This window comes from Ambystoma mexicanum, chromosome 1q (genome assembly GCF_040938575.1).
Source record: "Ambystoma mexicanum isolate Mex_15411 chromosome 1q, UKY_AmexF1_1, whole genome shotgun sequence".
Classification (NCBI taxonomy): domain Eukaryota; kingdom Metazoa; phylum Chordata; class Amphibia; order Caudata; family Ambystomatidae; genus Ambystoma; species Ambystoma mexicanum.
This window is the reverse complement of record NC_090922.1, coordinates 1,154,853,645-1,154,868,871: the sequence shown is the minus strand read 5'-3', so window position 1 is coordinate 1,154,868,871 and position 15,227 is coordinate 1,154,853,645. Positions and strand designations below refer to the sequence as shown.

Below are 15,227 nucleotides of genomic sequence, written 5' to 3'. Positions count from 1 at the left end.
AGGACCAGAATTCCCTGCACAGAATGGGGATGAAATAATCATCAACACCTGGAACTGCCTTCCTGAAGAGAGCATGAGGTTATAAAGCACTTGAAGGAGAAAACCACCTGAGTTGCAAGGTATTCTGGGAATTGGAGTGCATCCTTCATCTTGTCTGGTACATGATATAAACACATGACGACACATTATGCCATGGAGATATCTTAGCAAGTTAATCCCCAGTATCAGATATCTGTGCATAACGCTCCACCCTAAACCTCCCCAAGGCAAGAAACTGAATGCAATCAAATTGGTTAACACTATGATAAATCATTTATAAAGCACCTGTACACAAGGGCTTCTAGGCGCGGCAAGACAATGGAGGACAAGACAAATGATCTTACTAGGCCTTGTGTCATTCAGATCATGCAAGTGCGAGAATGAGAAGTGCAAGGTTAAAAGGGAGGTAGGAAGTACAATGGAGAGGGGAGAAGGAAACAGTGCAGCATTGCTCTGAGTAAGTGCAGCCAGGGCAGCGTGGCTCTGGGTAGTGCATGTAGAAGAAGGGACTGTAGGGGTACAGTTACAATCCCTAAGTGTGTGGTACGCCCGGAGACAGTGCAAGGGTGACTGATCAAGAAAGAGCCTGGTACATGTGTATAAGTGAGACTATGAGGGTAGCCAAGCAACCAGTCGGTACAGCAGACAGTAGGTCAGGTAGGACAGGGGAGGGAGAGAGAGAAAGCAGAGGAGAAAAGGAATGTTTTGAGCTGCCACCATATCCACAGGTGGTCCGGCTCGGCCCCAGAAAGCCTTGTGGGCAATGCCAAGGGTCTTGAACTTGATCCTTGCAGCACCGGGAGCCAGTGGAGGGACTTGAGGGCTGGAGAGATACAGTCCCTGGGTTTGATGCCAATGATAAGTCTTGCAGTCCTGTTCTGGATTGGTTGCAGAGGGAGGAGAGCAGCGGAAGGCAAATTGAGAAAGAGGCTGTTGCAGTAGTCCAGCCTAGAGAGAAGCAGGGCTTTGGAGACAGTGAGCTTCTGGGGGACAGTGAGAAAGGAAAGAGTCCCTTTGAGGAGGTGCAGCTGGTAGTGGGATTTCTTGGCAATGTCCGAGATGTGAGGAGAGAAAGAGAGGAGTTGAAGATGATACCAAGGGTTTTTGCCTTGCAGGAAGGCAAAGGAGAGGGCCCAAGGTGGGTGGCCAGAGTGAGAGAGGAAAGCAGGGGCAGGCGTCCCAATGAGGAGGATCTCTGTTTTACTGGCATTAAGGCAGAGATCGTTGGAGGCACACCTATCCTGAATCTAAGCCCTATTACTATACAACTTGCACAGAGGAGGGGTCTTTGATAGAGCGCTACAAAACTGTGATATACATGTTTTGTTTTTCACATAATTTACACACGTTATGCAACTCGTGTGCACATGGTATGCCACAGTCCATAACAGATGGGGGTGACTGGCAATATATTGAAGTCAGTTAAATGACAACAGGACACAGCATATTACCATTTGTATTATCATCACTTACCATATCCTACAATAGCAATAACTCCAAATATAAAAACCCAGAACAGAACTCCGGCTGTGAACCTCAGCAGCACAAGAAAAAGCAGGCTGACAATCATTGCGATGAACAGGGCACTGAAAGGAGGAAACAGAGGAAACAGACGTTATTGTACACACTGTGTATCTGAGCATGTGATTCCAGTGGACGTCATCACTAACTGCTGAAGGGAATGCATTACACAACGCAACTTCTCTGCACAACGCAACTTCACTGATTTACTTAGTACTCAGGGGGCAAGCCCCAAAGAGAGGCGTACACTCTCCCCGGAAGTATTGCGTGTGCACATCCCACATAGAACCTAATAGAGGTCTAATTTTCCATTTGAAATGAAGTTCATGCCTTTCAACAACATTTATGTGTACAATCTCTTTTAAACATATGGAATGAACTGTGTACATGTGTGTGCATATGTTCTAACAAGACAAAGCCCAATATGTGTTCTAAACATGACTCTAAAGCCCCTATTTTGATGCAGAATTTCGCATGCGCTGCTGGGTTCTGGCACTGCTACTTTAGTAACTTCATATCTTCTATATGCCATTACCCGCCCTGAAGGGCAGTTTAGGGAATGAGGCATAACATAGTGGTCCAGCAGTTTTGTACCAAAGGAACCATCATGCCTTAGCTCCCCCAACACGCTATGGCTCACAGAGCACCAGGTCTATCTTCCCTGTATTAACCTGCATCAAATCCTCACCTCCTTCCACACAGACCAGGGTTCACAATCAAGGGGAGCTGGGAGCTATTTGGCTCCTTTTTGTAACCTAGAAGAGCCTGGTTAGCTATCAACATCTACCAGGAGCTACTTTTGACTCCCCAGGTCAACGGATGCCAAACAAACACAACTATATGGGTTTAACTCTGTGCATTTGTGACAATCTGTAAATACTCATTAGGGCCTATTGATAAGACATTTCAAGCATACGGGTTAATAAATAATGGATAAAGTGATATGTTTGCATCTTATGTGTAAGTTAGATTTGCAGAATGATATATACTAGCTCCTGGTTCCTCATTTGTGGCTCCTGATAACTGGTTAATGCTTGATACCCAGGAGCTTCTTTTAGCTCCTGCTTATTAAATCTTAATTCCAGTCCCTCCAGGATATGCATACTTCTCCCATACATACAGACAACTACAGCATACCCACCTTCCCCTATACACTTGCAATCGACCCCTGCAGCAAATCCCTCCGCCCCCAAGCACAGACTCCCAGCGCCTTCCGTCATACCCGTATTTCCCAAACACAAAAGCAATTCCAGCCAGAGCATTATGCCCTACCCCAGCCCACAAAGATACACCCTGCAGCACGCCAACTCACTCCTCGTACCGTGAAGCAATGGCACCCTACCAAAATGCGATGGTGCACTCATGTGGCACATTCTCCGGTGCCAGACAAAGCGCCAGTTGAACAGGGTTTATGGTCATAAGACCGAAAAAAGTCGATTTTTTTTATGACGTTTTTTATTCGAAATGGGGGGGTCCCCCCCAGCCCCCCTTTTTTTTTACCTTTTTTTTTTTAATCCCAGACCCCAAAATAAATATATAATTTAAAAAAGAGAATTTTTTTTTTCGAGATTTTGACCGACCACCGTTGAACAGAGCTGCTGCTTGGGTGCTGGTAAACAGAATCCCAGCGCAGTGCCGAAGTCTAGCCAAGCAGCCACACACCCAGACCAGATAATCTAACATCTGTACTAACATTATAGCGAATGGAGCATTAGTCACAATGGGCCTCATTACAACCCAGGCGTTAAGGGGTTAACGGCGCCGTAAAAGGTGTCGGCGCCGTTAAACCCTTAATGCCTGATTACGAGGTCCCTTTGCGGGTGGCACTTTAACGCCTGCTTTTAGCAGGCGTTAAAAAACCAACCCGCAAAGGGACCTAGGAGCTAATTACGGCACTGTAATTTACGGTGCCGTAATTAGCGCCTTCCCCAGTCCCATTGAGCCCTATGGGGCAAAAATGGGAATGGGGAAGGGCCATGGTGGCATGGGGAATTACCGCCCCGCCAACCTTGGAATGGGGCGGTATTTCCCCATTCCACCATGGCTGACTCGTCACAACACCGGCACCAACCATGGTGCTAATAGCGCCATGGTTTAGCGCCGGGGTTGTAATGAGGGCCAATCTCTATTATCTCGAAATGATGAGGCCAGGGTCAAAATTAAGTAATTTTTTTCTACTATATTTTCTTTGTAACTTTTGTTTCCTACATTTCCTTTCATGCTCCACAGCAGACATAGTAAATAATGGAGTCTGCTTCACATTTGCTCTAGTGAGAACAATTTTGGATAACATGTGTTGGGGCTAAACCGTGTTCCTCTCGACTTTATTATCCAAGTGGCAAAATTGGTGCTAACTTAGTTTGCTCCATTTTATTGCACCTTGTATTGTCCTCTTGTCCCATGTAAACGTTTTTTTTTTTTTTAGAAAAGTCCAAACTCTCTTGATGCTTGCCAGATCTAGCCAAACACCACACACCATTCAAACACTAATCTTACCAGCGTCACAAGAAGCAGCACTAGGGCAGACAAGTGCTCCAGGAGAACACAGCTGTTCACTGATGCATAATCCTCTTTCACCCAGGGATCAGAATATGGGCCTACTAGATGAGGTGAATCCACTTAACATCTAGAGCGGGATGCACATTCCACAGAAGGTCACACATACGTTCACTTTTCAATTAACAGTTTTGTAATTTGATCTGGAGGTGGGCCAGTAACATTGATGTAATTCCCATCTCCACACTTCCAATAAACGCAGTTAACGTCTAATGCACTCAATGCCAATGAAATCAACTGGACAGGTCACCCTGAACCAATTATGAAGCCACAGGGCCCAGCAATTCCAACGCTGCCTGAGAGAGCTAAGCGAGTCACCGGGGAGGAATGCAAGTAAGGGACACAGCTGTATCAAAATGAAAGTGAGATGTAATGGATGTCCGCAGTTTAGAGTGCACCACTTCCCCACATGCCCTTTGCCCCAGGGCCCCTCCCGACCCAAAAGGTTTCACAGCAGCTGCTGGCTCAGAAAGGCTCAGAAAGAGTAGCCATAGGGATCCAAAATGGCAGTCAGGCGCTCTGGCCAGCTCTGGTGCTGAGGAGCTGAAAGCAATACTGACCACTGGTGCAACACGCATTCACCTCAATAGTGCCAAGCAGCCGAAGGCTCTGGAGCACCATCAGCACCACTCCATTACATGGCGTGTGCTGCCCTGTATCCACACTCAGCTCCCCACTTCTCACAGAAGGCAGGAAATCCTGGATCTGGGGAAGACCAGTCATTGGACCCCAGCTAAGGAATGAGGCCAGCGGCTGGCAGCCACGTGATGATTCCATCAGGACACAAAGTGCGCATAGTTGCTCCCAGATTGGTATCCTATTTCTACAGCAACCAAAGACATGTGTTAACATGGCTGCTGGTATCAGAGCCACAAATATAGGCATACATCATGGCTGATGACACTGTGGAACCTCGTCAGATTCCTCCATCATCAAAGCGCTGTAATACTGGCTAATGTTTTAATCCAATTTAATGTTACAAAACGATGTATTGACCTCGGAAGGATAATGGACTGGATATGATCTTGTGGCATGCATGCATGGCCCAATGTTAGAGGCAAGTGCTTAACTCATTAGCTATCCTCCTAAGCATAAGCAGCGTCATACATTTACCTAACAAAATAAGATCTCCTCTAGTACTTTCTACATAGAAATTCTGGAGATGCACAAAAATTCACATTTGAGCAACTGCATTCAGTAGAAACTATTTGGAAATCGACAACTGTGAATTCAATCAGGGCATTATGCGTTCAGGTGAAAACATGGCATAGCAGAGGATAATTACAGCAGGGGTGGGATGCTTCAACAGATCTGATGTCCGCATTTGATTTATGCATTTTTGGCCATTGCTTAGTGTCCCAGAACTGAAGGTGAACCTCCTGGCATGGTGCTGCATGTGTGAGTTTGTTAAAATGGCCTATTCCACTCTCACTATATAGCTATGCAGTTCAAGGACACTGAGCAATGTCTAGTGGGTATGCAAACTACTTCAAAAATATCCATTGTGCTACGGAAGTTGTCTTTGTCTTGTAGGGCAGTGCTATAATATAGATAGTTTTATCAACTAACTCAAGACAACTTTCATGCATTCAGACACCGACATTGTTTCATCTTCATTAAGCATCCTTAGTGCAGTATCACCCTTGAGGTTGGAGCATTGGGGCATGTGTAGCAAACACCATCAATGCTATGGGGGTGTCTGTAGAACAAGCCCATTCTGCTAAGCCAAATATGCCAAAGCGTCAACCATATATATTGGAGCTAAAAAGACACCAGATTGATTACTTAACTACGATTACAAAGTCATTTATATGAAAGCTTATGTCATCTCTGATGAGCTCTTCAGACCTTCTCAGGTCTGGAATTCCCATATATAGAAAGTCCTATCCTTGGCAAAGTCTCTTCTTTCCTGTGCAAAGTGGTGGTCTGTGTATGTAGCCAGATGGGGTGGCTGGGTTTGTCTGGACCCACTCCATATCTGAGCCACAATGTGTTTATTGCTGGCCAGAATGTGTGGCCAGGGCTTGTCCATGATTGGACATCTCCTGCCAGTTTGAATGGCGCAGATCCTTAGCATTGGGGAACCTGGTGTCGACTCCAGTCAAAATCCTGTATAAAAGGAGAACTCCTTTAGCCATTTGACAGTTCAAAATTTGAGCCAAGAACCCAACAAAGAAGTGCACCCCACTGGATACCTGAGGACAACCATTGCAGCTGAACAGCATTGACTCCAGCCAAGTTCCAGTGAGGCCCTGCTTCTCTGTCCTGATCTCAAGAATGTGCTTGTCTGTGTATTGACCTCTAGCCTGGTGAGAACAACCTGTCCCGACCCCTGATCCATTGTTTGTGCTTGCTTAGCCTTCAGAAATGTTTTGGACCACCAAGTGGGCTGTCCAGCTCTCTCCTGAGCTACCACACTGTGGCCATCCTTTGAACTTGGTGGATCTTCAAGTTGAGCAACAGGATGGTTGTGCCTGCAGTTTAAGCCTCCTATACTGAAGAGAAGCTGTGCAAGGTCCACTCCTTTGTTCATCCTATGAAGATCGCCTATCACTGCCTGATCGTGGTGACTCCCGCCAATTTCTGTCTATTTCATGTGTATTTCATGTGCTGGGGTTCTCCTGACATTGCCAGTCCCATAGAGGTCTGATGTGATGGTTTATGGAGAAGCATATTGAGTTCTTTACCTACCCACTCAAGGTGAGACATTACAAACTGTTTAACAGATTCTTTTATTCAGCCCTCATTCTGACGCGTATCATGCCACTTGGATCCCTCCCCCAGAGCTACCAATAAGCCAAGAACCAGGCCAGTGTACAGGAAATATATTTGTATTTATTTAAATTAAAAGTCATAGAAATCACATTGAACTACACACACCACCTTCTTTGTGTCTCACCAGTAACTTCCTGTTACTCAATTCAACTACACAAATTAGTTTAAAAAAACACAAAACACAATTCTTTACTTACTACAAATTTCACTTCACGAAATAATTAAACGGATCAATAACCAAAACAATTATAAATGTAGTGTTGTGCAATTTTGATTTTCCTGTGGGCTTAAAAGACTAGCAGTACGGTTTCAAGATTGGTAAAAAGATTGCCCCCTTACTTTGGCCTGTGTTGGGGAAGTTGGACAGAAAGATGGGAATGATTTGGGGAATTTAGGATTTCAGATCCCACTCACTGAAAAGCCTGTGTTAGGGGAAAGATGGACAAAAAGATTGGACTGGTTTAAGAACAAGACACCCCTCTTCCTCAAAGAAGCCAGGGTCAACAGGACAAAAAGGATTACTCAATTAAATTATAGGCTATAGTTTTTCAGCACACACTGTGAAGTAAGCTTTGTTAATTTCAAATTTTAACAAAAATCACCCTCTAGTCTTCCAACAAATGGAGAATTAATTCAATAATATTTTAGTTAACTAGGCTAAGAATCTACACAATGTTGCCCCCCCCTCACATAAAAAGGGAAATGACTTAAGGCAAGCAGGCTCTACACCTTTTGTTTTCCATGGGCTCAGTTCTACTTGCATAGAAAGGCTCTCTTTAAAGTTCAGGACAGCCAGCAGCATGTCAGGACCCTATGGAAAGATAGGGCAGGGGTCTTATTACTCCATTCTCAGTGATGGCCTCCCGCTCTCCACCATAGGACCCATGCAGCGTTTAGGCCTTCCTAGAATATTCAGCTCTACCCAGATGCACTCTCATCAATCTCCTCTGGGGTTTCCTTGCAGCTGTCCGATGTTAGGTTTCATCAGCGCTCTTCGATGGTAAATTTTAGCAGCTCTGTCTCCTCCTCCTAGTGCAGTCCCCCTTATATAGGAGCAATGATACCACCAATTTTACAATCTTGTGGAAGTGCCCTGCAAGAGGTCCCCCAAATAGGATTGGACAGTTACCCTTCTCTCTCCTCCCAAACCCAGCCTCCCAGTTAGGATTAGTTTAGGGGTCTGGAGCAGACATATGGCAGCTTAATGTACAAGCCCCATTTGTGCATATTTGTCAAATTATTGCAAACATCTAGTTAGGTGGCAAAAGTTTATAATTTTACTAATAGCTGCCACAACATTCATATTTTCTGATTCCACTAATCATTGGGAGGTAAATAGGACGACAACCGGGTCTGCACCATTTTGCACAGCCATGTGGCACTTTTCTGCCCTTTCCACAAAAAGTATAACAGTTATGAATATGTTCCGCATTAGCCATATTCCCAATTTCACCCTCCACCCGTTCACCAACTCTCACATTTTGAACATTTTCAGATCCACCAGAAACACATCTTAGATGGCCATTACAGTTCCCTGAGTCACAAGTGGATGAATTGTATATCTTCAAAATCACCTAGAAATTACCTAAAAAGATGGTACATAAATGTATTCAGTACGACTAATGGTTGCTGAGAAAAAGGCCTAAATGATAATAGTGTTTTGAAATTAATTGTGAATATTCATGTGGGACACATGGCCATTCTCCTGTCTTCTGGCCATATGGTCTCACTGGGTCAGCCTGTAACCAGAGTTTTTATTATTCTCTTTGTGTTGGCAGCTTGTTCTTTGAAGTTGGTTTCCCCCATTTTCATACCTTTTGGTCATGCTCCAGCCAAGGGGAACTAGTCCTGCTTTCACTGCCTTCAGAGCCAGCAAGTCTGGGGAATACTGAGCTTTCCACACCTTTAGCAGGATGCTTTATTGCCTTTATAATTAGCTGAGGGCTATAAATTCCAGACCTGCAGTTGGGGACTTCCATGTGAAGTTCACCACAGCAAACAAAAGGGTTTGTCTCTAGCCTATGGAAGTTTTTTCATGGAAAACAAAAGGGGCTTTTCTTTTCAAATTTTAGAAGGGGTCAATTTTTCACATTTAAACTGCACACACACATGCAAAGCGTGTTTGTGTCATTGTTTAATAATCGTGTTTTTGCTGTGAAAGCGACCTTCATTTTTCCCTTGCAGCCACACATGCAAAGCTGTTTTTGGTGTTAGTGTTATAAAATCTGGGTTCTCAGGTGAAAGCGACCTTCAGTTTGTGGCCTTTGAATGTTCCCCACACTGCAACCTTTTGTGCCAAGTGTGTCCAGCTGTCCAGTCTTCAGATTGGTATCACTGGAATATAACCATGTGCTAACCGGACCAAATCTCAATGCCTAAACTATCATCTGCCACTGTGGCACCTGAACCTTCTTAGAAGAGGTAAGTGGATTCATCCCATTGGATTCAGGAACCCTCAAGGGGTCTCTGGGGAAATTGGAGTAAGGTGGTAAGTTATCATACCTGTTCTTGCCCCCAGCCATAGGGTTGCATGGGTGCAAGGTGCTCAACCTAGCTCTCCCTTGCCTAACTAAGAAAGGTGGTGGTCTGGTTAAAGATCTCTCGGCCTTTCTTGGAGTGGTGAGGACTGGAAAAACCTTTCTGAACTGCATTTAGCTTTGGAAGACTTACCTGAAATCTCTGGTCATCAGAGAAGTTGGTAGCTAGTGTGTCTTGTGCACCTGGTGACTTTTGGGCAATACGTCTAACTCCCTATCGTGGCTGGACTGATTAAGTGCTAGGGACCTTGTCTGTAGGTATTCTACTCAAATTACTTACTTGTGCTTACTGGAACTGAAATTGATTGTTTCTTTGTTTCTCACTTATTTTACTAATCACAGTAATTTAAAGTGTTACTTCTAACTCTCATAACCATTTCATAAGTGTTTCTAAAAGTAATGTGTTGGTGTTCTGTTCGTATAACCCCAATGGTGACTGTATATATGTATTTGATACTAGTTGTGTAGTTTTTAGTGCTTAGAGTGTATTTTAAGGCCTAATACATACGTGTCTATGGCCCTCATTACAACCCAGGCGTTAAGGGGTTAACGGCGCCATAAAAGGTGGCGGCGCCGTTAAACCCTTAACGCCTGATTACGAGGTCCCTTTGCGGGTGGCACTTTAATGCCTGCTTTTAGCAGGCGTTAAGAAACCAACCCGCAAAGGGACCTAGGAGCTAATTATGGCACCGCAATTTACGGTGCCGTAATTAGCACCTGCCCCAGTCCCATTGAGCCCTATGGGGCAAAAATGGGAATGGGGAAGGGCCATGGCGGCATGGGGAATTACCGCCCAGCCAACCTCGGAATGGGCCGGTAATTCCCCATTCCGCCATGGCGGAGTCGGTAAGTTACCGGCATGGACCATGGTGCTATTAGCACCATGGTCCAACGCCTGGGTCGTAATGAGGGCCTATATGTGTGTATGTCTGATTGTAGTCATAGACTACTCTCAAACCCCTCTGGAGTCTAAGCCTTACTGCTCCTCTACCTTGATTGGGGTTTGCTACACATCAGTGTCTTTCCTGTTCACCTTCATAGGTTGGCCTCTTAAAATTCTCCCCCAGGGTAGATTCTGAAAATCCATCTTAATGTTCATCTTCAGTGAACCTGCTGCAAGTTATATCGATCTATGTTTCAGCTAAAGTTTAGGAGGCACATGTCAGATAATTGAATTTGGACGTCCAACCAGACCATTGGTCACATTTCCAGTCATTGCCTCCTAGTGGCTGGTCGGGTTGGGACAGAGCCAGTCCTTTGGCAGCCTGTTCCCTCGTGAAGGATGGTTTGGAATAATTCAGGGTTAGATACCATATCGTGATTGCGTTTCTCTACACCATGTAAGGACTTACTTCACACATTGTTTTGGGATAGACTATGGGGCTTATTTATAGTCTGATAGATGCTGAAATCCACTTGATTTCCGCTGGCAGAATAAATGCTTTTTAAAGATCGCACTCCGCTAGCTTTACACCGGGTTTCTGCCGCCAAAAATCTGCAGCAAAATCCACTGGTCCCCATTGCAATACGTGGAGACCGGTGGATTTTCCGCCAGCTTTTCACTGGTGGAAACCCAACGTAAAGCTAGTGGAGTGCTATCTTTAAATAGCCTGTGGTTTATAGCATTCGCCAGACTCTAAATAAGCCTCTATATGTGGGGTGCGGCAATGCTTTGTATGGCTGGTCTGTTGCAGTTTTCTTTAGCGTTTACTTAAAAAATTGTCTTTTTCATTTTATTGGTGATTTGTATTGAACCAACGTGTAGAGCAACTCACTTCAGAAGACTTGGGGGAGGAGAAGTGGAGGGGGATGGACGGATATGTATAACGAGAAAGGAGTAAAAGGCAAGAGGGGTAAATAGTAAGTTCGACCACATGTAAACATTCCAGAAACTCAGGTTGGACAGGTGGGCAAGTGTTAAGCAGGTTACACAGGTAGTCAGGAGGTGAAAAGAAGCGACAAGTACAGAACACAGGGTAGTGCAGAGAGTGGCCTGTCGTGAGATGATGAGGTATTTCAGCAGCTTTCGTTCCAGGTGTTTTCTGACAGTGTGAGGTCTGCAAGATTTTTCAGATCTGGGATGAGGGTTTTCCAAAGGTGAGTAACTTTTGTTGACACTACTCTTGAGTCAAATGTGCTTTCATTGTGGTAGTTAAGCGATTTCCCATGGCAATGATCTCAGAGTTCCTGTGCCCCATATACTAAGCCTATGCCTTTTCCCTCAAAACATTTGGCTTTCAACTATATAATAATGAAGGTGATGCATTCATAATCCTGAAGCTGAAGACATCTAAATCCATAGACTACAACTTACTGAACCTCAAGCAAGGAACCATGGATGGGCTTACACTGGCTGACGCTGAACCTTAGCAAGACTGTGGGCCTCATTACACGGACGGCGGTGGACCAAGGTGCTATTAGCACTTTGGTCCATGCCGGTAAAATACCAGCACCGCCTTGGTGTAAAGGGGAATTACCGCCCTATTCCAAGGTTGGTGGGGCGGTAATTCCCCCTTCCCCCATTGCCCTTCCCCATTCCCATTTTTGTCCCATAGGGCATAATGGGAATGGGGAAGGTGCTAATTAAGGCACCGCAAATTGTGGTTCCGTAATTAGCTCTCTGGTCCCTTTGCGGGTTGGTTTTTAACGCCTGCAAAAAGCAGGCGTTAAATTCCCCAACCCGCAAAGGGACCTCGTAGTAAGGCGGTAAGGTTTTACCGGTACCGGTAAAATACCGGTACCGGTAAACCCTTACCGCCGTCCGTGTAATGAGGCCCTGTGACTTTTGCTGCAGACTGGGACTCACAGCACACCTTTGACACCATCTGCCCTAGCACTTGGCAGCTTTCTTTTGTATTACATTATGGCAAAAATGTGGGACTGTGAGAGACAGGGAACAACACATAATATGCCCATATATTGGGATCCTTTGCTAGGTATTCCTCTAACATGCTAGATATGATCAAATATGCCAGGAAACTTGTTGAAGTCAGTTTGGATGTAAAAGAAGCTGCTGCCAAGCTGCATACACATTGTATAGGTTGGAAAGGGCATGACATAGCTTCGGCAATCAGTTCGTTTCTGGTGTGATAGGCATGGCTCCAGCATTGGACAATGATTACATTAAAAAGAATTATGACTCATATGCAGCCAGGTGAAATGAAAGATATTGATATTTTATTTGTATTGCGCTCGTACGCTAGTGTTTCAGAGCGCGACGAGGCAAGGGAGGGGATATGATATCATATGGCATTTATAACGCGCCTATACACAAGTGTTTCAAGGCGTGAACAGGGGAGAACAAAACAACGATCTTACTAGGCCCAGTGACATTGAGAACGTGCAAGTGCATGGGAGAGAGAAAGGGTGAAAGTGCATGGGGGTGAGGAGTAGTGGAAAGTGGCAAGCAAAAAGAATAAAAATAAATAAATAAATAAATAAAATAAATAATAAAAGCAGAAAACAGTGGCAGTGCAGCCAGCAAGTGGCAAGTGTTAGGTTTGAGGCAACAGACAGGGAGTGTCGGATAAGTGCAGAAAAAAGTGGGGGGCTGTAGGGTTACAGATACAGAGCCCAGTGCAAGGGATTGCCGCAGTGTGGTTGGGTGGCAGGGTGAGCAGGTACCTGGGCCGAAAGTCAGCAGGTAACCAGGTGCATGATGCCGAGACAGAACAGGACAGCAGGCGTCTGCATTGCTTTAAAGGCCTTCTTAACATTTATAATAACACTTAGAGGAGTTCTGTGTAAAAGCTCAACCTCTCTCTGTCATGGTGTAAATGTCTAGCTATTCGTTTGTTTCAAAACATGCCAAAGAAATGAGAGAATGGAATTGTCAGTTTGAAAAGTACAAAAGATGACACACACGTTGCTGGTTCTCACCAAACATAGACAGTCCTTTCCATGAGCACTACAAGGTCCAATAAACTACAACAATGATAGGGAACATGATACTCAGTGATGAATTCATACTGCGGTTTTATTTGTTAGAGGCACGCTGCATTAACTGTTCTGGCAGTGTCAGAGAAGAAGCCCATTTGGGACAATTGCTGCTCAAACAATAAGAAAAACAATGAAACTTCCTCAAACATTTCACGTTGTTGTATTAGGCCTGTGTGTATGGTAGGTCACTCATGGGTGTTGGGTCAATCACTTACGACGTGCTCCTTTGGAGTCGTGCTAATCGCGTCCTGAACTCCTGGGCTCCAAATCTGCAGGGGACTCTTGGGCTTAATGGCTGAGATATATATATATATTTTTAAAACCACCTGTAATGGTACCTTTAAAGCGAGTATGGCCAAAAGGAGAGCGAGCGGCAGCACAAGAGAAAGCAGCACAGGGAAGATGAGCACAACATCAAGGGATAGAACCAACCGCAAAGCACAATAAACTCACTAGAAGATAGCCCAGTAGGTTACATCTCCTGCTGCAAAAATATGTGCACAACCTAAAGGTCAAAGGTTGGAAAACTGAGTGGCACAATTCAGCCTTTCATTCTTGCGAAGTGGACAAACCGACCCATTGTGTTGGGCAATATTAAGTACTGAACCAGGGGAATATCGTCCAGGGCTAGTGTCTTTAAGCAATGGGTAGGGCCGGCCCAGAGTCGGAGACGTGAGTGCCGACAGTACTTGCCATTGACATGTGTAATCTCATCCTCGACGCAATGCGCCCTTGACAGTGGTACAATCGCGTACATATCGCTCACAGAACCATGGCTTTCTTGGTTCCCTCCAATGCTGCTCTGCCCAAACAAAAAAGGGTAAAGAAACCTGCGGAACATTAACAGCTATCTAGAAATGACACTTTCAGCAACTTCTATGTGCAGCATATGCCAAAGAATGTATTATATCCATTGCTTAATTCCCTGACTCTCTGCTTATTTATATTGTGTGCTTACAAGGTGTAAAATTGTTCTTTTCTTTTCAAAGCAGCTCCTGATTTTTTATTTATCTGTATTTTGTAAAAAAAAAAAGTATGCTGGAGAGCTTGTTTTATTCTCCCATAACTATGTGCTCAGCACTTGGACGGCTGTCATTTTGATGAGTGGCGGAGTACATCTGCATTGCAAGGGTCACCATTTTAATTTCGAATTGATCATGCGCTTTTCTCTTGTGGAAACGAGTGCATCCATTGATTAAAAAAAAGGGTCATACGTGCAAATGACACTCAAGTAGAGTAACTTTCCGTATGGATACAATGATGATCACTCAAGTAGGTAAAAATAAAACAGGACGTTTTAAGGTTCATAAAAGGAATACTACTGAGTGAGAAACAATATAGTAGCTAACACATTATTAAAACAATCATGACTGGTTTGCCGCCCCGGAAACAAGGGTGCCGATGAGCTTACCGACACCCATGTTTCCAGACCGACAAACTATGGGTTTGCCTGCCGGACCCCTTGTGCCCAACAGGCCTGACCCTGCGGGGCGCAGCGACTCTATGGGAGTGGGGATTAACAATAGTACCAGCACCCGTCTTCCCAGCCGCCAGACTCGTAATGAGCCAGTGGCACCGGGAAGTCAGGCGTGGTAATTCTTTATGGATCTGGCGGCAACCTGCCGATAGCACAGGCAGGGTTACCTCCGGATCCGTAATGAGACCCAATGAGCTGTTACAACCTTCTAGTGCCTGTAAAAGCCATGTATGTGTGTGCCAGTATTAATCACAAGTGATGGTTGTCTCACTTAACCTTTACACCTGCGAGCCTGATAATACAACCACACACCTGCCACCAGCCCATCCCCCGGCCTACCAGCTATTTTGGCATTGTCCACTAAAGAAACTGCCTAACTGCCT

General features: G+C 44.9%; 1 protein-coding gene across 5 annotated transcripts in view; it reads right to left on the bottom strand.

Moving 5' to 3' along the window:
* The window catches only part of SLC44A5 (solute carrier family 44 member 5), a 1,500,346-nt gene that overhangs the window by 286,643 nt on the left and 1,198,476 nt on the right, over positions 1-15,227 (bottom strand). For all 5 annotated transcript variants that reach the window (XM_069641896.1, XM_069641897.1, XM_069641899.1 and 2 more), the window contains one exon: positions 1,513-1,625. In XM_069641896.1, the coding sequence (XP_069497997.1) occupies positions 1,513-1,625 (113 nt within the window). The remainder of the gene's footprint in view (positions 1-1,512; positions 1,626-15,227) is intronic.